This window comes from Schistocerca cancellata, chromosome 2 (assembly GCF_023864275.1).
Source record: "Schistocerca cancellata isolate TAMUIC-IGC-003103 chromosome 2, iqSchCanc2.1, whole genome shotgun sequence".
In the NCBI taxonomy this organism is placed as follows: Eukaryota; Metazoa; Arthropoda; class Insecta; order Orthoptera; family Acrididae; genus Schistocerca; species Schistocerca cancellata.
Genome location: NC_064627.1, coordinates 822,891,696 through 822,918,132, shown reverse-complemented (window position 1 = coordinate 822,918,132; position 26,437 = coordinate 822,891,696). Strand labels below are relative to the sequence as shown.

Sequence of the window (26,437 nt, the reverse complement as noted above, 5' to 3'; positions counted from 1 at the left end):
GTCACAGCGCTTGCGCAGCTACGATGACGCAGGAAGCCCGTACGTTCGCACATGTAAAACATTAAAAGATCCTACATTATGTCATAAAAGAAACAAGACATTAGAGGACACTCCAAGAGCATGGGAATTTTGTGAACTATACTAAAATGCATCACTCAGCTTAAAGTGCACATTCGTATGTCCAGATTCAGATGTAAATTTTCTTGGAGTACCTGTACTGTATTATCTCATGTTTGGTTTTAATGCCATACGTGCTAGAAGATGAAAACGTGAACTTGAAATGCAGCAAACAGTTGAAACTAGCCAATAGTGTGGAATTAAACACTTAGTTTCAAATAAATTGACTGCCTCAGCAGAAAAGATTAGTAAAAGTCAAGTTTCTTTAACAAACTGACAAAAATAACTTCATTGTTCTGCAAGGCAATTAAGGCTTGACTGTCATAAAGGTGGAAACAAACTAAAATCTGAAACTAATTACATATTTTAGCCTTCTGTTAGTATGTGAATGTATTTTAATTCACTTGATAGCTCCCGGCCACAGAAATCCGTTTTGTTTTCATTTGAAGTGAGAGCAATAAACGAAGAGGAAACAGCAAAATCACGGGTCACGTGGAGACTACCACCTCCCACTACAACTCAGACTGCTCTGTAAATCAGGTCCAGATCTAGGATATTTCCGAACCGGGGCGATATTAGATAGTAGCGCTACCCCCTCCCTTGAACATTTGAGGTAGGACGCCAAAAATTTAAAAATCGACTTTTAAAAAATATCTTCGTTTTGCAGCGCACATCTTTCTGAAGAGTCTGATACATAAAACATATATATTTGAGGGAACGTAAGACATATTATTTGGTCTTAAGTGTGGAAAAGTGCAGAGCCATGCCTCTCCACATAGCATTCTTCCATTGCACGTCTCTTGTATTTCGCTCTGTGGAATTCAAACATGTAATATTTTGTAATGGAATGGGTGCCATCAAACTATATTCACGCCAGTGGAAATTAAAATGTCCTGTGGTGCCTCTCCTGCTCCCAGTCGGCCGGTTTGACATCCTGCTCCTCTTTATTGACATCCTGCTCCTCTTTAAAAAAATCTCGGAATTAATACTGGTTGGGATTATTTGTAACTGGCAGAACAAGAACTCTTCAGAAAATTTGCAGTCTTTACTGCCTATTAGCTAATAACTTGCTGATTTGTGTGACATAATATAGGATGCATAAAAGGAGTAAAGACAAGAGAAAAGCAAGACAGTACACATTTCTTCAATCGTTGAGTCCTAAGCTTCTTTTCTCTCTAATCTTACCATAGCTTTATATGGCGTACTTTCCTTTCTGGGGAAAAATCTACTACCTCATCAAAGTTCGTCAACGTTTTGCTACATGAAAAAATGAAATGTCGTCGTCTAATACTAGAATAGCTGTTAATACAAATTTTACCCAGGACTGGTGTGGTTTCTCGATCTGATTACGTGTATTTTGTCACTGCTATATAAAACGAAATAGGCCTGCCCAATATTGCAGCAGTTGTTACACACACCAAATAAACAAGACTGTTTTGGCACAAATGGTCATTTTTATAACACAACAGAATAAAATTCACGAAGTACCAAAGCCAAATGACAATTAGGCCGACTACAAACAAAACGTTTTGTGTTAGGAAATAGTTTCACATTTCATTCATACACTCTAGCATCTGAAGCATGAGATCGAAAAGTAGTAGTACTAAATTTTTAAATAAATTTCGAATCGTCATATTCTCTCGAAATTTGTGTGAGTCCCCGTTTCTTCTCCTTCCTCATTATAACAAACAATCTTATCACTAATTCTGTACATACCCCTGCCAGTGTCAAAACTTATTCTCTGGTTAATTTCATCACCGGTTTAGTTATCCGGTAGGGCGTTATTACGTGTTCGTACAACTCATTTTCCACCCTACCCCCAGAATAGAACTTTAGCAGCTGCTAGCCGGGGACTGTATAACGGGCCCTTAGCAGTGTAGCGGTCCGGCCAAAAATTTTCTGTCAAAATTTCATTTTCTTGGACACACTGAGGAGACAATACGCAATCTTTGTTGCCTGTTATTCCTGTTCGTCATTTTTTTTACTCTGGTAGTCTGAATCTATGGAATTCGCTAGTAGTTATAACAATGCTGATGATTTGCAAACCCAGTCAACCACGTAAACAGCAACTGGGATTCATCAGTTCGGCTTTATTCTGCTCAGCTCGTATTTGTCTGTAGGAAAGTTTATTTCTAGATGCGACGGGGATTCCCCTGGCAGAGACATCACGTACACTATGCACGCATTCAAAAATCAACTTACAATTCTTTCAAAAACCAACAGGGATGCGTTCAAAATCATATGAGAAATTGATAACCCAATGTGCGCTGGGTGCTAAGGGCTTTGTGAAATAAGGTCTTTTTCCTCAATAATATGAATTTGGCGCTCCCCCCCCCGTTCCGGGCCTATTGCGCATATGTGAATCTGGCAGCTTTGGCGCACCAGTAAAATTTTTCTGGATAGCATCTGGCTGCTTGCTTCTATTGCTTACACAGCTAACTGCCACACTTCTGTAGCCAGAAGCAGGAGAAGGTACTACTCATACGAGACTCAACTGCACATGCGTTTTTTTATTGCTGCAGTATTATTCTGCTGTAGCGAGATACAGTAATATTCTTTGTTAGAGTATTGTTTCTTACCAGTCAAAGTTACAAAAATTTAACTGAAAACTAAAACAATGCAAAATTCCTGGAATTCCAAAAAATTCCCAGGTTTTTCCCGGTTTTCTCCTGGATGAAAAAATTCCCGGGTTTTTCCTGGATCTCCGGGTTGTCCTGGGTCGTATACACCCTGTATGCTGTACTTGTGTCTGAGGTAGCCCATCTTCTAACTATAATCTATTCCAGACCCTTTGAACAAAAAACCGTGCCCAGTTCTTGGAGAAAAGCACAGGACACACCCATGTACAAGAAGGGTAGTAGAAATGATACACAAAACTACCATCCAATATCCTTGACAGAGATTTGTTGTAGAATTTTAGAACATATTCTGAGCTTAAATATAATGAGGTAACTTGAACAGAATGACTTCTTCAATGCCAACCAGCATGGATTCCAAAAATATTGACCATGTGAAACCCAATTTGCACTTTTCTCACATAATATATTGAAAGCTTTGAGTCAAGGCAATCAGGTACATGCAGTATTTCTTGATTTCCAGAAAGCATTTAACTCAGTACCACATCTACGCTTATTGTCACAAGCTCGATCATATGGGGTATAAAAGTTAAATTTGTGACTGGACTGAGTAGTTTCTGGTATGGAGGACACGGCATGTTATCTTGGATGAAGAGTCATTGTCAGATGAAGAACTTCAGATGATGCAGTTATCCATAATGCACTATTATGTGAACGTAGCTGCAGAAATATTCAGTCAGATCTTGATAAGGTGGTGTAAAGATTGGCAACTTATTTTAAATGTTCAGAAATGTAAAATTGTGCACTTCCAAAAAAAGAGTATCCTATGACTAAAATATCAATGAGTCACTCCTGAAATCAGCCAACTCATACAAATACCTGGGTGTAACAGCCTGCAGCGATATGAAAGGGAATGATCACATAGGCTCAGTCATGGGTAAGGCACATGGTAGACTTTGGTTTATTGGTAGAATACTGGGGAAGTGCAATCAGTTTACAAATGAGATTGCTTACAAATCACTCATGAGACCCATCCTAGAGTATTGCTCAAATGTGTGAGACTTGTACTAAATAGGACTAACAGAAATATTGAACACATAAAGAGAAGAGCAGCATGAATGGTCACAAATTTATTTAATTTGTGTGATAGAGTCACAAAGGTTCTGCAGAAACTGAACTGGAAGACTCTTGAAGATAGGTGTAAACTATTTCAAGAAAGTCCATTAAGTTCAAAGAACTGGCTTTAAATGGTGACCCCAGGAATATACCACAACCCCATATGTACTGCTCACATACGGATTGTGAGAATATGATTAGAATAATTACCGCACACACAAAGGCACTCAAACAACCATTCTTCCCGCATACGTGAATGGAACAGGTAGGAAACCTAATAACTAGTACAATGAGATGTACCCTCTGCTATGCACCTCACAGTGGTTTGCAGAGGCTAAATAGGCTAAATGTAAATGTAGATGAAGTTGTGTGTGTGTGTGTTTTGTCTAATTCTCATGAAGGTCTGTTTGGCCGAAAGCTTTGATAGTTTTTTGTTGTGCCTCTCTGCGACTCAGCATCTCTGTTATACAGTAAGTAGCAAATAACCTTTTCATAATATTGTTATTATTCCATCTTGCATTTTCCAGTTTTGATTTTACAAATTAAATTTTAGTTCCAAGTTTGTCATACACAATGGATATAATGAACTTATATGATTTATGTTTCAGATTTAACTCAGTCCTTGATGTCATGATCAGTTGTAATTAGAAAATTTTAAACTGTAAGCACAACAATGTTTGCAGTTTCGTTTTCACGATCATGATCACAGTCTCTTTCTTCTATCTTACATTTTCACTTTCCTTTTATTTTTAGCAGCCATTTCTGATCACCACCACCGACTTTCACACAGTTAACTGGCCTTTAGTCCAGATGACAAAATAAACAGAATGCTGTCTAAAATTTATATGTGCAATTATGTCCTACTGACATCTTCTGTTCCAAAGTGTCATATCTCTCATGTCTCCCATTGCGCTGGGTGCTAAGAGCTTTGTGAAATAAGGTCTTTTTCCTCAATAATATGAATTTGGCGCCCCCCCCCCCCCCCCCCCCCCCCGTTCCGGGCCTATTGCGCATATGTGAATCTGGCAGCTTTGGCGCACCAGTAAAATTTTTCTGGATAGCATCTGGCTGCTTGCTTCTATTGCTTACACAGCTAACTGCCACACTTCTGTAGCCAGAAGCAGGAGAAGGTACTACTCATACGAGACTCAACTGCACATGCGGATAAGCTCGCTCACAACCGCTCAAACGAATCTAATGTAAAGTTGTGACGTCACGCCCATTGGAGGCAATTTGTTGTTATGAAACATTGCATAGTCTTCCTAAAGCCTTTGACACATTTTGCTGTTGGCAGACACTTGTAAGAGCTCTGTGTTTTGTCGTTGTATATGGTGAATTTCCTTTGCAACTTAAATTTTATTTTCGTCTCTTTTTCTCTCATTCGTTTTTTTATTGCTGCAGTATTATTCTGCTGTAGCGAGATACAGTAATATTCTTTGTTAGAGTATTGTTTCTTACCAGTCAAAGTTACAAAAATTTAACTGAAAACTAAAACAATGCAAAATTCCTGGAATTCCAAAAAATTCCCGGGTTTTTCCTGGATCTCCGGGTTGTCCTGGGTCGTATACACCCTGTATGCTGTACTTGTGTCTGAGTTAGCCCATCTTCTAACTATAATCTATTGCAGATCCTTTGAACAAAAAACCGTGCCCAGTTCTTGGAGAAAAGCACAGGACACACCCATGTACAAGAAGGGTAGTAGAAATGATACACAAAACTACCATCCAATATCCTTGACAGAGATTTGTTGTAGAATTTTAGAACATATTCTGAGCTTAAATATAATGAGGTAACTTGAACAGAATGACCTCTTCAATGCCAACCAGCATGGATTCCAAAAATATCGACCATGTGAAACCCAATTTGCACTTTTCTCACATAATATATTGAAAGCTTTGAGTCAAGGCAATCAGGTACATGCAGTATTTCTTGATTTCCAGAAAGCATTTAACTCAGTACCACATCTACGCTTATTGTCACAAGCTCGATCATATGGGGTATAAAAGTTAAATTTGTGACTGGACTGAGTAGTTTCTGGTATGGAGGACACGGCATGTTATCTTGGATGAAGAGTCATTGTCAGATGAAGAACTTCAGATGATGCAGTTATCCATAATGCACTATTATGTGAACGTAGCTGCAGAAATATTCAGTCAGATCTTGATAAGGTGGTGTAAAGATTGGCAACTTATTTTAGATGTTCAGAAATGTAAAATTGTGCACTTCCAAAAAAAGAGTATCCTATGACTAAAATATCAATGAGTCACTCCTGAAATCAGCCAACTCATACAAATACCTGGGTGTAACAGCCTGCAGCGATATGAAAGGGAATGATCACATAGGCTCAGTCATGGGTAAGGCACATGGTAGACTTTGGTTTATTGGTAGAATACTGGGGAAGTGCAATCAGTTTACAAATGAGATTGCTTACAAATCACTCATGAGACCCATCCTAGAGTATTGCTCAAATGTGTGAGACTTGTACTAAATAGGACTAACAGAAATATTGAACACATAAAGAGAAGAGCAGCATGAATGGTCACAAATTTATTTAATTTGTGTGATAGAGTCACAAAGGTTCTGCAGAAACTGAACTGGAAGACTCTTGAAGATAGGTGTAAACTATTTCAAGAAAGTCCATTAAGTTCAAAGAACTGGCTTTAAATGGTGACCCCAGGAATATACCACAACCCCATATGTACTGCTCACATACGGATTGTGAGAATATGATTAGAATAATTACCGCACACACAAAGGCATTCAAACAACCATTCTTCCCGCATACGTGAATGGAACAGGTAGGAAACCTAATAACTAGTACAATGAGATGTACCCTCTGCTATGCACCTCACAGTGGTTTGCAGAGGCTAAATAGGCTAAATGTAAATGTAGATGAAGTTGTGTGTGTGTGTGTGTGTGTGTGTGTGTGTGTGTGTGTGTGTGTTTTGTCTAATTCTCATGAAGGTCTGTTTGGCCGAAAGCTTTGATAGTTTTTTGTTGTGCCTCTCTGCGACTCAGCATCTCTGTTATACAGTAAGTAGCAAATAACCTTTTCATAATATTGTTATTATTCCATCTTGCATTTTCCAGGTTTGATTTTACAAATTAAATTTTAGTTCCAAGTTTGTCATACACAATGGATATAATGAACTTATATGATTTATGTTTCAGATTTAACTCAGTCCTTGATGTCATGATCAGTTGTAATTAGAAAATTTTAAACTGTAAGCACAACAATGTTTGCAGTTTCGTTTTCACGATCATGATCACAGTCTCTTTCTTCTATCTTACATTTTCACTTTCCTTTTATTTTTAGCAGCCATTTCTGATCACCACCACCGACTTTCACACAGTTAACTGGCCTTTAGTCCAGATGACAAAATAAACAGAATGCTGTCTAAAATTTATATGTGCAATTATGTCCTACTGACATCTTCTGTTCCAAAGTGTCATATCTCTAATGTCTCCCATTGCGCTGGGTGCTAAGAGCTTTGTGAAATAAGGTCTTTTTCCTCAATAATATGAATTTGGCGCCCCCCCCCCCCCCCCCCCCCCCCCCGTTCCGGGCCTATTGCGCATATGTGAATCTGGCAGCTTTGGCGCACCAGTAAAATTTTTCTGGATAGCATCTGGCTGCTTGCTTCTATTGCTTACACAGCTAACTGCCACACTTCTGTAGCCAGAAGCAGGAGAAGGTACTACTCATACGAGACTCAACTGCACATGCGGATAAGCTCGCTCACAACCGCTCAAACGAATCTAATGTAAAGTTGTGACGTCACGCCCATTGGAGGCAATTTGTTGTTATGAAACATTGCATAGTCTTCCTAAAGCCTTTGACACATTTTGCTGTTGGCAGACACTTGTAAGAGCTCTGTGTTTTGTCGTTGTATATGGTGAATTTCCTTTGCAACTTAAATTTTATTTTCGTCTCTTTTTCTCTCATTCGTTTTTTTATTGCTGCAGTATTATTCTGCTGTAGCGAGATACAGTAATATTCTTTGTTAGAGTATTGTTTCTTACCAGTCAAAGTTACAAAAATTTAACTGAAAACTAAAACAATGCAAAATTCCTGGAATTCCAAAAAATTCCCGGGTTTTTCCTGGATCTCCGGGTTGTCCTGGGTCGTATACACCCTGTATGCTGTACTTGTGTCTGAGTTAGCCCATCTTCTAACTATAATCTATTGCAGATCCTTTGAACAAAAAACCGTGCCCAGTTCTTGGAGAAAAGCACAGGACACACCCATGTACAAGAAGGGTAGTAGAAATGATACACAAAACTACCATCCAATATCCTTGACAGAGATTTGTTGTAGAATTTTAGAACATATTCTGAGCTTAAATATAATGAGGTAACTTGAACAGAATGACCTCTTCAATGCCAACCAGCATGGATTCCAAAAATATCGACCATGTGAAACCCAATTTGCACTTTTCTCACATAATATATTGAAAGCTTTGAGTCAAGGCAATCAGGTACATGCAGTATTTCTTGATTTCCAGAAAGCATTTAACTCAGTACCACATCTACGCTTATTGTCACAAGCTCGATCATATGGGGTATAAAAGTTAAATTTGTGACTGGACTGAGTAGTTTCTGGTATGGAGGACACGGCATGTTATCTTGGATGAAGAGTCATTGTCAGATGAAGAACTTCAGATGATGCAGTTATCCATAATGCTCTATTATGTGAACGTAGCTGCAGAAATATTCAGTCAGATCTTGATAAGGTGGTGTAAAGATTGGCAACTTATTTTAAATGTTCAGAAATGTAAAATTGTGCACTTCCAAAAAAAGAGTATCCTATGACTAAAATATCAATGAGTCACTCCTGAAATCAGCCAACTCATACAAATACCTGGGTGTAACAGCCTGCAGCGATATGAAAGGGAATGATCACATAGGCTCAGTCATGGGTAAGGCACATGGTAGACTTTGGTTTATTGGTAGAATACTGGGGAAGTGCAATCAGTTTACAAATGAGATTGCTTACAAATCACTCATGAGACCCATCCTAGAGTATTGCTCAAATGTGTGAGACTTGTACTAAATAGGACTAACAGAAATATTGAACACATAAAGAGAAGAGCAGCATGAATGGTCACAAATTTATTTAATTTGTGTGATAGAGTCACAAAGGTTCTGCAGAAACTGAACTGGAAGACTCTTGAAGATAGGTGTAAACTATTTCAAGAAAGTCCATTAAGTTCAAAGAACTGGCTTTAAATGGTGACCCCAGGAATATACCACAACCCCATATGTACTGCTCACATACGGATTGTGAGAATATGATTAGAATAATTACTGCACACACAAAGGCATTCAAACAATCATTCTTCCCGCATACGTGAATGGAACAGGTAGGAAACCTAATAACTAGTACAATGAGATGTACCCTCTGCTATGCACCTCACGGTGGTTTGCAGAGGCTAAATAGGCTAAATGTAAATGTAGATGAAGTTGTGTGTGTGTGTGTGTGTGTGTGTGTGTGTGTGTGTTTTGTCTAATTCTCATGAAGGTCTGTTTGGCCGAAAGCTTTGATAGTTTTTTGTTGTGCCTCTCTGCGACTCAGCATCTCTGTTATACAGTAAGTAGCAAATAACCTTTTCATAATATTGTTATTATTCCATCTTGCATTTTCCAGGTTTGATTTTACAAATTAAATTTTAGTTCCAAGTTTGTCATACACAATGGATATAATGAACTTATATGATTTATGTTTCAGATTTAACTCAGTCCTTGATGTCATGATCAGTTGTAATTAGAAAATTTTAAACTGTAAGCACAACAATGTTTGCAGTTTCGTTTTCACGATCATGATCACAGTCTCTTTCTTCTATCTTACATTTTCACTTTCCTTTTATTTTTAGCAGCCATTTCTGATCACCACCACCGACTTTCACACAGTTAACTGGCCTTTAGTCCAGATGACAAAATAAACAGAATGCTGTCTAAAATTTATATGTGCAATTATGTCCTACTGACATCTTCTGTTCCAAAGTGTCATATCTCTCATGTCTCCCATTGCACTGTTTTTCTTCAGGCTTTTCATAATGCAGAATGCTGAGCTCAAAACTCGTAGGTATGGTTCAGGGCTAAACAAACATATCATGCTAAAATATAAGATATAAGCTAAGAAGGAAAACACTAGATTAAGCACAGCAGGGCTTTCCAAATTATGTTCTGCAGAATACCAAGTAAGTGCTCTGCAAGAGACTTTTTAACAATGAGGTGGTATTTTTTTGACATTTTTTCTCATTTTTCAAAATTTTATTAAAATTTCTGTCCTATTAGCTATGATATAAACTGAAGTAATCACCGAATAAAACTAGTTTTTCTCATTTTTTAAAATTTCATTGATTTTATTAACTCTGAAAATACACAAGACATTCCTTTAAAGTAGCAGTATTCTGAAAGTGTTCTGCCAGAAGAAATGTTTGAGAACCTCTGATGCAGAGAGATTGCTAACCCTGAAAATATTCCTTAAAATTCATCTGTTTGTTATTTATAGTCAAATTGGTGAGATATCCCAACTTACGTAAGACACTGTTTGCTTGTTTTACTTTCCCCAAATAGGTTTCAGCACTTTTTGTGCTATCATCAGCAGGATATTTTTATTTTCCAGTCTGAAAACTATTATAATACAGTTACATTTGAATTTCAGCCTAAAGTTTTTTCTACTCATCTGATGGAGTAATAATTATGCATCAATTTAGTATTGGTTTACATGTGCAGTTAATTGCATGTTGGCTAACTGATAAATAGAATATTACGTCATAGTTGCGGCAAAAATTAGACCCACAATACAGGATTGATTAGTGAATATTTGTAGTTTTGCACACACCTTTTGTGATGCTAATAAGGTACGTTTAAGAGGAGCATCAAATCCAAAAAGATGATCATTTATAGTTGAAAGCAACAGCACACTTCATAACAAATGTTTGACAATGCAACAATGTAATTGACAATGATACTAACTGGAAATTCATATGTTTGAGGATCCTCAGATGGGCCACACTGCACCAAGCTGAGGGTCTTGTCTGTCAGACAAAGTAAAAATGGGCCCAGTATGTTGCGGCTGTTGCCAAGGCCCTTCTCCTTGACAGTCACTTGCCATACATGCTCTGCAATGAGACACAAAAAAACGGTTACAAAAGAACTAGCACATGTTGCTAACCTAATTTATTTAAACAAGCACTAATACATGTTACTAACCTAAATCAGCCCTGCAAATTTAAAAGGAGATTGTAGAAAACTTCAAACATATAATATACTGGGTTGGGAAAACATCATCATTGGTCACTTTGCAATGGATTGTCTAGGATTTTTATTTCATTTAAATATTCAGTTATTAGAAACCCTACAAATTTAATATTAGGTCATCAGTTTAACCCTTCGCTGGGAATGAGGTGCCTTTTCAGATCCCATACCCCTCATATTTTCGGTGCTGATCTTGCAATGCTCATGATCCCTGACACAAGTTTCCTAGTTAAGATACAAAGGACCACTATGAAAAAAAAAAAAACCTACATTAATTATATCTGTAGTTTAGATAACTTAGTTCAAGAATGAACGAAAGTGGGCACTTGGGGTCTTCAAAGACCCCCAGCTGGTTTAACCAACTCAGTGTTGCCAACAAATGGCTGAAGTTGGCAAAACTTAATAACAATGTAGGTTATTCATTTGTTGAGCTTTAGATAGCATTGTTGATGTGAGGCAAGTAGATGTCGGCTGACTTCATTTAGTCATTTAGTAAGTTCAGTATTTGTATCCAAATTTTTAAGTTTTCCATACAAGTCTTGACATAATTCATAAAAAGAAAGAACTATCAGTTCATTATAACATAAGTCATAAATTATGAAAATTGTAGAAAAAACTATTGTCTGATAATTTAGGTTAAAATTTAAACATAGAATTAATTTTCTGTTTAGGGTTGATGGAAAACATGTTTGGTATGAAGAGGCTGATAAAATTCTTCTTCTGATTTGGGATAATGCTGATGCTGATAATGAAAATGTATCTGACATGAATGATTATGAATACTTGCCCTCAGATAATGAAGTGGAGAAATTCCGTGATGCAATGGAAGAAGAAGATAATGAAGATGATGTCATTCATGGTTATGATGTGATGACTAAACTATGAAGGATTATTTCACTGGAGAAAATATAATGATTTAATACAAAGTGCCTCCACCTAAATGCCAAACTCCATCTCATCTCATAATATAATTCAGAATAAACTTGGTCCTGAAGCAGCACCCCCTAGTTCAATAAAAGAAGCCCTAAAGCTCTAAATTACCCTAAAAATTATTTATGTCATGATAAGGAAAACTGAAAGAGAGCCTAGACGAGTGTACAACAAGTGGAGTTGAGATATCCTAATAGTATACCTAAGGCATGGAAGGAACTAGACGGGGAAGAATTAGAGGCCTACATTGGTTGCTTTGTATCTTCTGTAGCTTACAGATCAGGGTGGGAGTGCTTGAGTGAACCATGGAACATGGCAGGGCTATCTTCAGGACAATAACATGCCTAAAAATATTTCAAGCTATCACACATTTTCTCGGATTCAACAATAAGGAAACATGAGCAGATAGTAGAGTTCATGCTAAATTAGCAGCATTTAGAAACATTTCGAAAATGTTCGTTTGCAGCTTTCTTCCATATAGAGTCCAAGCTTTGACATAACTGCTGATCAAAAGCTTGTTTCATTTAGAGAGAAATGTCCATTTCGACAATACATGAAAAGCAAGCCTGCTCAATATGGTATAAAAATATGGTGGGCTTGCAATTCCAGAAATACATTTCCAGTGAATGAACAGATTTCCTTGGGGAAAAAACTGGCCAACAGAGAGAGTTAAATCAGGGTTCCCAAGTCATAAAAGGTGTATCAACAGAATGGCTCAACGAAAGCCATAATGCTGCTGCTGACAATTTTTTTCTGGAGAATACCATTCGTGAGGGACTTGATGGCAGTGAAAAGAACATATGTTGGAACTCTAAGGAAAAATAAGATTGAAATTTCTAAGGAGATGCAGCCTCATTGCTCAAGAGAAGGGAATTCATCTGTTTTTAGATCTCCTCAATTCTTCATCACTAATAAGTGTAACAAAGAAATCATTAACAATTATACTTTCTCTTCCTTTCACTCATCAAGAACTGCAGTTGGTGACGCAAAGAAGCCAAAAGTAATATGTGGGTGTCGAGAGCATGGATCAACTTGTGGGCACCAACAGCGTGAAATGCACCACCACATGCTGGCCTCTTGGAACTATTCTACAATATGACTGATATTGCTGGTATCACTGCAGTGATTATATGATTGTATGATCTGAAAAAGCTGTCTTAAAATCAGTAGAGGTGGCAGTTTCTGCTGTAGCTGTGACGAAAGTTTGTGCATCATCAACAGAAGACTACTTGATATGAAGTGCCTTCAAAAGGAAGCAAACATGAGTCCTTGCTCTTGGATACAACTACGAGACTAAAGGACACCAACACACCAACAAAATATAAAGGTGTTCTTTGTGTGCAAGAAATCTAGGCAAAAAAATGAAACAACCATGGAAAATTTGTTTCCAGTTCTCATGTCAGCCAGATTGTGGCGTGCTTAGAATATGATAAAAAATAAATAAGTCTTATGGAAAATTTGTTTCCAGTTATTTCAGCCAGATTGTGATGTGCTTAGAATGTGATAAAAATAAGTAAATGTGATGTGTTGACATGACTGTATCCAATCACAGTAAAACTAGGACAAGTATTTCATTGTATTTAAGTTTTTCTTTTCTCATTTTCATTATGATAACTAGAAATACAACAAAAGCTATGAAATTAAAAAAAAATCAATTGTTTTCAAAAACATAAACAAAACAATATGCCCTGAAAATATTTAATATGCAAGAATAAAAACAGCAGTAAAAAAATCTGTAACAAAAAGTAGTGGAAAGCAAAATGTTGCAAAATATATAATGTTGAATTTCATTCCATCCAACATAGAACACAATTTTCCACTTTGTATATATGATCCACTAATAATAAAAACAGCATGGAATGTAAAAATGTGATGTTCCAGCAAAGAAATTGTGACAAAACAAAACAAATGAACTGGGATCTTTAAATTTTCCAACATGCCCACTGGAAGGTTAACAGCCTCGAGAGGACTGAGGGATGTGTTTGGGAAGGTCAGAAAGTTGGAGCAGGTCACTCTGACACAAGGTCCTCACCTTAAGTGAGGACAGGGGAAAAAGAAGGATGAAACTACTGAACTTTCTGCTTTTCCCTCAGTCTTCCCAAAGATCTTCTGCCCACTGGCTGATAATTTGCCATTGGTTGTCGTATTCTGTCATCTTACATTCTTATGACATGGTCTTCCAGTTGTTCCTGTACTCATCTGCTCATTTAAGCTTTTCACTCCCAGTTCTTCTGTGTTGTCAGCATTTGTTGTACTGTTGGATAATGTGTAAACACGTACTCTTCTTAGGAATTGCATTTCCAGGGCTTGTATTTTTTTTCATCTCTTTTTGTTACAGACCACAACTCACTTCCATACATTATAGTTGGTACTGACATTGTTTTGTAGAACTTCAAACAGAGTTTCCCTTATTGCTTTAGTTGTGAGTGTTCTATAGGTTGTTTGTTAACATGACTAAATCTTTCTATTTTCATTTGAAAGACCATTTCTGTCATGAGTGAGATATTATTTCCTAAGGCGTTGAATGAATTTACTTTGTGATCCTTTGTAATCATTTTGCTGGGAGTTAGCCCCTGGAATCTGTAAGTCATAACTTTTGTTTTCTTTGAAGATACTAAAACTTCATATAACTTAGCTGCTGTGGAAGAAAATATTAGCAGCTGTTTTGAATGTTTTCTCACAGTAAGCAATCAAAATTTGAACATCAGCAAAGAGTAATGTCACAGAATAATTCTTTACACTGAAGTCATAAGTATAAAAGGTTAATTTACTTATCCATTGCTTCAGCATGTCATCAATATAAATATTAAAAACAGTCAGTGTCAAACTGTGTCCTTGTCTTGCTCTCAAATTTGTGCTGGTATTATATTTTCCATTTCCTACAGTGGTGATTTCTGATTCTTGGTACACACATTCTACTGCCTTTACTATGTGTTAACGGCTAAAAAAGATCACTATACACGGCAGGCGGAGTCTCCCCTCATCCTTGTAACAAGTGGGTCTATCAAACTATCCCGCTTTTCTCCATGAGTAAACAAATAACAGTTCAAGTGCATGGTGCACGGTAGAGGGTACCACATATCACAGCTAATCATTTGCTTTCCTGTTCCACTCACAAACAGAACAAGGGGAATGATGTCTAAAAGCTTCTATGTGAGTCCTAATTTCTCTCACTTTATCTTCGTGTTCCTTACACGACATGTATGCTGGCAGCAGTAGAATCGATCTGCCGTCGCCATCAAATGCCAGTTCTCTAGATTTCTACAATAGTGCCTCATAAAAAAGTGTCATCTTCCCTTCAGGGATTCCCATTTGAGTTCATTAAGCATTTCTGTAGTACTTCTGTGGTGATCAAACCAACCAGTAACAAATCTAGCAGCACACCTCTGAACTGCTTCAATATCTTCCTTCAATCTGACCTGGTGCAAATCCCAAACATTTGACCAGTACTCAAGTATGGGTCGCACTAGCATTCTATGTGCTTTCTCCTTCATAAATGAGCTGTAACCCCCCCCCCCCCCCCAAAAAAAAAGAGACAACGAAGTTGAGCATTCACCTTCCCAACTACCAACCTGACTTGCTCATTCCATTTCATATCGCATTGCAACATTACGTCCAGATATTTAATTGATGTGACTGTGTCATGCAGCACATTACTAATGCTGTACTTAAACATTACAAGATTATTTTTCCTATTCATCTTCACTAACTTACATTTTTCAGCATTTAGAGCAAGCTGTCATTCATCACATCAACTAAAAATTCTGTCTAAGTCATTTTCTATCCCTACAGTCATTCAATGATGACACTTTCCCATACACCACAAAGTTATCAACAAAAAGCCATAAATTGCTGTTTACCCTGTCCACTGGATAATTTATGCATACAGAGAATGAGAGAGGTCCTATCACACTTCCCTGGGGCACTCCTGATGATACACTTTTTGTGTGTGTTGCTGAATTTTATCATTTAGAGTATACAAATATACAGCCGTTGCCTTACATCTTAATTCCTCTGCATGCATAAGAAAGTAAAACCTCCCACTTTATGCAGGCAATTCATTTCAACTGCATGAATACTGGACTTTTTCTTTTGACAGAGAACCAATCCTTCACATGCATATAACACTGCATAAGCTCCCACTCTCGAATAGAATTTGTTCTATTTATAGGGGTTTCATGTATTACAGCTAAACAGTGGCCAATTTTAAAATTTAAGTGGGCATCAATTCCAACAAATGCATCTGCTTAAAAACAAGCCAACTGGTAGATAACAAAATTTGCACCCCACATAACATTGCAACAGTAAGAGCTATCATCAAACAAAAGCCAGCACAGTCAGTTTATTGGCATTCACAAGCTTTTAACATGATGGATAAGCTCTTAAGGTGTTGGACAGATTGCACCTGAAGGTTCAACTCTACAGCATGCAGGTGGTTCAACAATTGAGGCATTGCCAGGAAAAACAACTTAACGTCCAATTCGTTTCTCTGTTTCCTGCAGTAACTGTGTCTGTGAGAACCAGTCTTTGTGCTGAAAAAATATTATTACTCTCTGACAGATGCGACACCTTCCAGAAACATTTGATGGCCGTGCTGCTCCAAGCTGCTGTTCCACAGAGCGCCGCGGCCAGTACACAAACAACTTCAATGCTGCTCGAGCCTGTTTTATGTGTGTGATTTGCTGAGACAAATTTATCAGTGATGGTGTATCCATACTGTGGAACTTACTTTTGCCAACATAACATAGGAAGTAAATAGTCACTGTAAGCAAAATAAGGAAAGCGATTGTTATGGTACACCTATTACAGAGAGTGATTTTGAGAACCATCCAATTGGAAGGAAACGTAAAATTCAGAATGGGAAATGAAAGAAAAAGGTTTTGAAAAAGAAGAGAAATTTAGGACACTGTTGTGTTTCACCAAAAACTAGTAAGAAAGTCTGTTCTAAGAAATTTACAGTCAGTAAGAAATGTCACACAAAGTAATGTTTTCTAAAAATATGTCCAACAGATCAAGAAGAGAACCATGAACAATTTTGGGCTTTACGTGGCAAGAACACAGAAGATACATTGATGTTAGGGTCGAATGAAAAGAAAACACCATCTAGAACAACTAATGCACCTAGGTCTTGTCGGAATCATAGCTCCCCCCATATACCTGTGAATCTTGCAAGCTACCAAGCGTCGTCTGAAAACAGTTTTAAAAGCACTGAATGATGGTGCTCTTACAGTGGAAAAAAAAGAAGGAAACAAAGTGAAGACTGCAGAAAACACCAATGGAAATATCGGGCAAGGTCTGATCTCACTGGACCAGTTTACTTCCACATCATTGCATTATAGTCACAGTAGAGCTGAAAGTAAATATTCTGACAACCCTGACCTTAGTGTTGGGAATTATTCACATCGTTCAGAAATAATTTTCTCCTGAAACAAGTAAAGTACTCATGATGAAGTACAAAAATTATTACAAGTTCTTTAGAGAAGATAGTCCATATTCGTTTCAAAAACCAAGAAATGATACTTATGATTTCTGCCAGGAATGTGAAGTTATACTGAATGTCAATGCAAGTGATCCTCATAAAGATGTATATGAAGAACAGAAACTAAAGGTTGCAGTGTACAATAAACTCATGGACAAGTATTTGAGGTCAACCTAGTTGACAGCACAGGTACCTTAGTGTTAGAGTTTGATTACACACGGAACCTGCCCATGCCTAAACTGAGAATTACTGTGCAGTTCTATAAGAGGCTACTGTGCCTCTAGGTATTTAATGTTCACTGCCACAATGACCAATCAAGTATGTTCTTTTTGGTTTCTCGAAGGTTCAGCAATATAATATTCAAATTCTGGTTGCTCCTTTATGTATGGCTTCATAAGAATGAAAATCCACAGGAGCCAAACAATATTAACACCATTATTCTTCAATCTGATTTGCGTGGGGAGCAAAATAAAAATACAAGTATGGTACAATTTTGTACTTGGCTTTCAGAGAAAAACAACGTAACTATACAACACATATTTCTAGTTGGGGGATATTTATACAGCCAATGCAACTGTCACTTTGGCATGTATGGAAAACTGCTAAGAAAGATTGAAAACATTGAGAATGAGAGCCAATATATTTCAGTGCTTCAGAGCTGCAGAAAGATTCCAGCACCCTTTGAAGTGGTGGAAGAAGTGGACATTACTGAGGACTGGGCATCCACTTTATCACGAAACTGAAAGGGAACAACTGTTGGAATATGAAAATATGTTATTTTTTACTACAACAGGAAGGCATTTTAAGTCTTGTCTACTCCTGCAGGAACATTCAGTCCCTACCAAATAAACAACGAAGATGCACATTGCCAATGCGGAAGACGGAAATGGTGGTGATGAAGAAAACTTGTCCTGGGATTATGGATGCAAAGGACAGGCATATCTTCACACTACTCAAGTTCCTCCAAGATGACAATGCAGAATTGCTAAAGATGATTATCGATGGTTATGCACCTAAAACAGACAATGGCTACTCAGGATGTGAAACAGAAAACATCGTCAGTAATAAACAAGCAAAGACTTAGATCATTGTTGAAGAAGGCATTGTGTGCCATGTACGTTTGTAATTGAATAAGTGCATTTCTTTCACTTTATGGATGATTATGTTGCTACTAGGTTTTTAGAGGATTATTATGGTTGGTGAAAAGCTCTCAGGTCTCCAGCCAGGTGGCACTGGTAAAATACGGCAACATTTCACTGAGTGTCATACTCATCACCTTCTGGCAATGTGTCAAGATATGCAGATAGTGTGATATTTATACTAGAGGTGTCTCCCCCTCCCCCTGGCTATGGGCAGCTGTGTACTGTCTGGCTGGTGGGCAGAGAGAGTGCTGAAACTGCGCTACTTGGATAGAGGGTGCTCCATTCAAATCTCTGTGTGAGCATTCTGACTGAGTCTTGCAAGTTGATAATGCTGGTCACACTCTTGTCATATTGCCACTAATTCTGGATTCCATGCCGCACTTAGTTGGTATCCTTTATCTCTGTCGACAAGATCATTGTGAATCCGTATTTCAATGGATGCCTTTATGATGCTGTCACAATAGCCGACTGTTTGGCAGAGTACCTTGATGTTCTGGAAGTCAAAGGTGTGGTCTTCCTTGAGGCTATGCTCTGCTATTGCTGATTTTTCTGCCTGTACCAGTTGCAAATGCCTCAAGCGCTCCTCACAGTGTTTTGAAATACAATGTTGTGATTGCCCAACGTACTGTTAGCCACGTGGCAAGCAATGCTGTATGTTCATGGGACATTCATTTTAGTGGGTCTTTTGCAGAGCCAAGCCACTCTTCGTCTTTGGCATTGATCGGAAGATGGTTTTTATGTTGGCTTTTTCATGTAACCTTGCAATTTTGGCCAAGAGCAGTCCCAAGTATGGAAGGCAAGCGAGTCTCGTTTTCTTCTTCCTCTTCCGAAGAAAGTTTTTTTCTGCGTATTTATTTCACTGCAGTTCCTTCGAGTTCATTAGAGACAGATGCCTTAACTCATGTCATAAACAGAATCACCGAGTTCCAACAATATTTGTGCTACACATTGTTTGGCTGGACCTAGCTGATGCAATCATTAAAAACTAGATCAGAGGATCTGTTAAATTTTAGCTGCTTAAGTTTAACTTCCTATGTAGTTTATCAGTCCTCTGGCTGCAAAACATGACTTTAAATGGAAAACTATATAAAAATTAAGAGTTGATTGATTGATTCATTCATTCATTCACTGTGTTCTGTAGATCCCTTCAAGAAGGGTAACCTTCAGGGATCAAAACGATCAAGATACAAGTTAACGTAGACAAGTAAACAACAGAAACTTAATCTGTACATTTTACTAACAATAAACTAGCATTATGCTTAATGTTATTCATTCTTATGCCAGATAAGTTTATCAGGTTAGTTATAAGAAACACTGCTGTCTCCTCACTTATACTACGTAGCTGCTGTTTATATCCTACTGGTAGCTTAACCTTACAGTACTTGATTACACTGGTCAGAGGTAATGGAGAGTAGTGTGTATGGAAATTACTAGGAGATTCAGAAAAACAAAACAAAAAATGGGTAGAAATGAGTAGGGGACAACCTGGAATGGGAGACATAATAATGACTGTAGTGAAAATAAAATTCAGGTGAGCAGTATATGTCATCAGATGAATGAATGATAGATGGGCCCGAAATCTTTTGCTGATTTCCTAAAGATAAGGAAAGTGAGAGGCAACAGCCTAATGAAAAATTGAGTAGCTGACATTAAAAAGATATGCTAGTACAAGCTGGATCCATATGGCTATACACTGTATTGCATAGAAAAGTCTAGACGATGCCTTTATTCAGTTTGATAAAGCAAAAAAACTGTCTTCTGCACTCACCATAAGTAGGTTTTGGCTGTTCTCCTTCAGGAATATCTTCACCCTGCTGAAGTGACAACAATGATTTTAACCATTCTTCCAGCTCTTCCTCGGATTCCAAAACTACACAGAAGCAGTCATCTTTCGTATACAGTGCTATCACATACTTGTGCTTTGTGTCTTGTCGACGATTGATATTAAAACAAGTTTTCAGCAGAATGCTCCTGAAATATAATTGTTTTTCTGACACTCATTGTAATACTATGAAGGAACTTCTCAGAAACCTACATGCACAACCAAATCATAGTTAGTAACAACCATTATGACTGTTACACATACCAAAACAACATATCCTACAAAACAATTTAATCTTACGAGTGGGAGAAACCATTACACATAGGCATATGGGACAAGAAGATGGGCTTACCTTTTGGGAGGATGATGCGACCGCCATTTTTTTTCACTATCATAATACTCCAGACGTGCTGAAGACTCGACTGACTCGCCACGCAAAACAAAGTATTTCTTGCGCATTGTCTGTAAAGGGAGGAAAAATTATAAAATCCTATCAAACTAACTCATAGACAGAAAAGACTATAGAAAAAAAATGTGATAATAATGAAAACAGATGGAAAGAAGTATTGCTGATTACAATGTAAAAGGTCTGTGTTAATATAAACATAACGTGATGGAAGATATACACGTTTAATCTATACACAAACATTACCAATTGTTTTTGGTTTCACCTTTTGCTATTCTGTGTTTATACATGTACATAATGGCTACATGTTTCCACACACTACAGAGTGAAAAAATACCAAACTGACCAATAATTACAGTTCATAAAATGAGATACCATGTGGGGAGAGGAGGGTGAGAATCACAGAATAACATCACGATTGGTTACCTGAAAAAAGATAAAATGACTCAGGCTTATTATGCAACACCATCGAACTGTTTGAATGGCAAACTGAAGCAACCAAAATTAGTACGCAAAAAATGCGCTTTCATCAGAACAATGACCTACGCACACACTAATTTTTATGGTGGCAAATGTGTACGAACAGGGTTTTTAAAACACTCCCCACCTCTATTCAGCTCCCACATACTGCCTCAAGATTTTTTCTATTTCTTAGCCTCAAAAAACCATTTGGAGAGAAGAACTTTTGTTCGCTGAAGAAATTACTGTAGAGTTGTTCAACCTTGTGACACTTTTCGAAGTTTTTTAAACATGGCTCCCTTCATATTTCAGTGGATGGTTGAGGATTTCTCTCAATATTGCTACACATCTCTTCTTTCAAATCCCATCTTTTCACAAAATTTCTCTCTCATAAGTGGGGATGTGGAATTTCTTTTTAGTATCACACTATAGTGAGTGCAAGTTTCCAAAATACATGACGCTCTTTACTTTGCACAGAAAACTCAACCCCAGTGGATGTCACATTGTTGTAGTACCTTTATTGGAAGCTACACATTCTACAAATTGTCAATCTGAACCCACAACATTTCAAAAAATAAATTTTTTGATAGCAATCTTAAAAACACACACACAAATGAAAGGTAACTGAACAAATAATTTCACTGTTTCAGGTTGGCAACAAATACACATGGTGTGATCTTTAGTGGTGGATCCATTCAGCAAACAAGAGCAGTTACACGCGCACAATTTGCTTTATCATGCTTTTGTTGCATCAAAGATCCATCTTCATTTTTCATTCTTGTACTTTTAAAATCACATTTCGGCATATCCCATATCTTTTATTAACAATATAAGGAAAAGCGTAGATTGCTACTCACCATAACGATGATGTTGAGTTGCAGACAGGCACAATGAAAAGACTGTTAAACATTCAGTTTTCAAACAAAGACTTCTTCAGAAAAGGCAACAGAATACAACAGTCATGTTGAACAAAAGCAGCAATATGGAATGGATAGGGAAGCAGAAAGGATAGATGGGTATTGGGGGGAAAGGGAAGAAGAGCACTGTCTGAAGGAGCATGCAGGGTCTAGATGGAGGCATGAGTCATGATGCTGTGGAGTAGAAAGGTGGGGAGGAGGAAGGGGTAACAGGGCAGAAAAGGGGAGAAGCCGGGAAGGGGAAAGACAGGTGGGTGCGTTGGCAAAGGGAGCTACACAATGAAGTTGGGGGACGTGAATAGGGAGGGGGTGACATGACACAGGGGGTGGAAACTGTTGGGTGGAAGGTGCAGGGACAGCAGGTTACCATAGGTTGAGGTCAGGATAGTTTTGGGAGCAGAGAATGTTTTGTAAGTGTAACTCCCATCTGCACAATTCAGATAAGCTGGTAGAGGAGGGAAGGATCCAGATGACCCAGATTGTGAAGCAGCCATTGAAACCAAGTACATTGTGTTCAGCATCACAGGGTGGCCTACTACGCTCTTGGCCACTTTGGTGGTTGCTGTTCATCCGAGTGGACAGCTGGTTGGTAGTCATAGCAGTATCAATAATCCTGAAACACAGTTGTTAACGTTTCCATCAAAATTCTCAGCCCCACCAAAGTTTCAGTCCCATTCAAAGGCCTCACCTTTATCCCTAAACACAAATTTAACCATGCTGGTCTTGCCAGAGACCTACTCTCCTTCTTCTGATCCCTGGAAAGGAAATACTTCTTTGGGACGAATCCCTCCAACTAAAGCCAACCTAATCCCAACATTGAACCCTGCCTCTCCCAATTCATACCAACATTCAAACTGTTATCCCCCCCCCCCCTCCCACTTCACCACCCTGTGGTCACCTTCCAGTTATTCCTTACCTCCAAATTGCCCTCACTATCGTTCCCCAAGTTTCTTCTTACACCAACCTTCCGGTAGAAGAAATAGCAGCCATACACAATCTCAAAACAAATCCTGACCTTATCGTATAGGTTTCAAACAAAGGTTCCATCACTGTTGTTATGAATAACAGCAACTACCTGGCGAAAGGCCTCTGACAATTATCTGACTCCTCCACCTACAAACTCTGCCAGAGTGATCCCACGGCAGAAGTCCACCATAATCTCCAATCCCTGCTTGAAGCTTTAGGCTTTTCCCCCAGAACCTCTTCCCTGAATCCATTTCACTCCTCAACCCTGACAGCCTACACACCTGTCCTCTATGTTGTTGTTGTTGTGGTCTTCAGTCCTGAGACTGGTTTGATGCAGCTCTCCATGCTACTCTATCCTGTGCAAGCTTCTTCATCTCCCAGTATCTACTGCAACCTACATCCTTCTGAATCTGCTTAGTGTATTCATCTCTTGGTCTCCCTCTACGATTTTTACCCTCCACACTGCCCTCCAATGCTAAATTTGTGATCCCTTGATGCCTCAAAACATGTCCTACCAACCGATCCCTTCTTCTAGTTAAGTTGTGCCACAAACTTCTCTTCTCCCCAATCCTATTCAATACCTCCTCATTAGTTACGTGATCTACCCACCTTATCTTCAGCATTCTTCTGTAGCACCACATTTCGAAAGCTTCTATTCTCTTCTTGTCCAAACTAGTTATCGTCCTCTATACGGTCCCCAAAATCAACAAACCCAACAATCCTGGACACCTCATTGTTGCTGGTTATTGTGCCCCCACTGAAAGAATTTCAGCCCTTATTGACCAACAGCTCCAACCAATGGCATGTAATCTAGCCTCTCACATCTAGGATACCAACCACTCCGTTCACTGACTCTCCACCATCCCCATCCCATTATCTCTTGGATCCCTCCTCATCACTGTTGACACCACTTCCTTATACATCAACATCACTCTAGCCCATGCTCTTGCCACTACTGAACTTTACCTCTCCCAATGTCGTTTGCACTGTAAACCCACTATGTCATATACCTTACTAAATTCATCCTAACTCACAACTACTTCTCCTCTGAACGGAAGATATAAAAACAAATATGCGACATAACCAGGGGCACCCGCATGGCACCCTCCTACTGCAACCTGTTTATGGGCCATCTAGAGAAAACCTTCCTAACCTCCCAAAATGCTAACCTGAGTCTGGATCAGGTTCACTGATGATATCTCCATTATCTGTACCTTAGACCAGGACAATCTATTCTCATACCTTCACAAGCTCAACACCTTCTGTCCCATCTGCTTCATCTGGTCCTCCTCAACTCAGAGTGCCACCTTGCTGGACATCGACCTCCTCCTACCTGACTGCTCATCCACAACTCTGCCCACATTAGATCCACCAACCACCAACAGTACCTGTGTTTCAATGGCTGTCATCCCTTCCACACCAAAAAATCCCTCTCACAAGCTGGCCTTGCCCAGTATGCTGAGGGTCTCACCGCACCCTTCGGGACAAGCACTACCCTCAGACCCAGTCCACAACCAGGTCTCCTCTCTTGTTTCCCCACACATCCTCAATCCTCCCACCACCCCCACGAACCAGTTACAAAAGAGTGCTCCCTTCGTCACCCAATACACCTTGGACCAGGGCTTTGATTACCTACCATCATGCCCTGAAATCAGAAAAATTCTACACAAGATCCTTCCCATCCCTCCTAAAGTAGCATTCCATCACCCACACAACTTCCACAACATCCTGATCCATTCCTATGCCATTCCAAATCCCATCCCACTGCCACGTGGATCATATCCTGTGGAAGACTCGGGTGCAAGACCTGCCTTATCCACCCACAAAGCACTTCCAAGTCTTGTCATAGGCTTATCCTATCCCATCAGAGGCCAGGCCACATATGAAAGCAGCCATGTAATATAACAGCTCTGATGCAATCATTGTACTGCTTTTTATATGGTATGACTATCCACCAACTGTCCACAGGGATAAAGGTCACTGCCCAACAGTGGCCACAAGCAAAGCAGATTAACCTGTGGCGCAACATACATCTGAATGTAACATGCTTGCTTTAAATGGCTGTTTCACAACCCATGCCAACTGGATTCTCCCTTCCACCACCAGCTTGTCTGAAGTGTGCAAATGGGAGTTATCCTTGCAACACATTCTCTGCTACCGAAATTATCACAGTCTCAACCTATGGTAATCTATTGTTCCTGCACCTTCCACACAAGTTACCATCCGCTCTATCCTATCACCTCCTCCCTCCTTATGTCCCCCATCCTCATTATATGCTGCCCTCAGCCAATGCACCCACCCATATTTCTCCTTCCCTGCTCCTCTCCTTTTCCACCCCTTTACCTGCCCACAGCTTCCTGATGCTGGGCCTGGTGGCACTCTTGTCATGCCTTCATCCAGTCCCTGCATGATCTACCAGAAAGTGCTCTTCACTCCCATTCTTCTCCCCCCACCCCCCATCCATACCTGGCTATCCCTTCCCCTTCCCCCACCCCTTTCAAATTGTTGCTTTTGTTTGACGTGACGGTTGCATTTCAATCCAAGCTGCCAGAGACGGAGGTCATAAATGTGTTGTGCGCTTGAGTGTGTGAAAGAAAGTGTGTGTGTTCGGTTTTCTTTTCTGAGGAAAGCTAAAACTCTTTGATTACACAAACCTCTTCCATCTACAAAAATGATGCCACCTGAACCTTTCACTGAATGAATGTTGTTAAATTTTTTGTTCAAAAAAACATTACCAGCAATTCAGACAGAGAACTTTCACTTGTTTAATCATTTTACCAATAGCAAGAATAAAATAATGTAATTCAGATTTGTGCATACGGCTTATTTCAAAGTGATTAATATAACTTTTCAAAGTCTCAACTGCTGTAACAACATTCTCTCTTTCTTCTGCCTACTTACTATACACTTGTTGGCACTATCTGAAGCTTTTCTGACATAATAGCTGCTTAAATGGTACATAGGCATAATGTTGGATAGCCAGGCTGGGCACAAAAAAATTATGCGGACACATGCACCACAAACTGCAGTTAGTGATTAGCGTTCACACCAGCCATGCTAGGATAGGCCCATAATTTGTGTCTCCAGCAGTGGGCTCTAGACATCACTTTATCATCTGTGATGAAGATGCAGACATTCCCCCCAACCAGGTGGCTGCATTTTTCTAGCAAGATATTCATTGGTTCACCACAACAGCTCTCCAAAGTAATACCAGCTTCTGGTGATGAGAAGCAGTTGCCTCACA

The 26,437-nt window shown here is 38.9% G+C and overlaps 1 protein-coding gene across 1 annotated transcript in view; it reads right to left on the bottom strand.

The window, feature by feature from the left end:
* LOC126158988 (insulin receptor substrate 1) overlaps positions 1-26,437 on the bottom strand; it is a 220,438-nt gene that overhangs the window by 160,831 nt on the left and 33,170 nt on the right. Inside the window, exons 3-5 of the mRNA XM_049916480.1 lie at positions 20,798-20,907; positions 20,392-20,594; positions 10,791-10,936 (exon numbers count right to left, since the gene is read on the bottom strand). Coding sequence (XP_049772437.1) covers positions 10,791-10,936; positions 20,392-20,594; positions 20,798-20,907 — 459 coding nt within the window. The remainder of the gene's footprint in view (positions 1-10,790; positions 10,937-20,391; positions 20,595-20,797; positions 20,908-26,437) is intronic.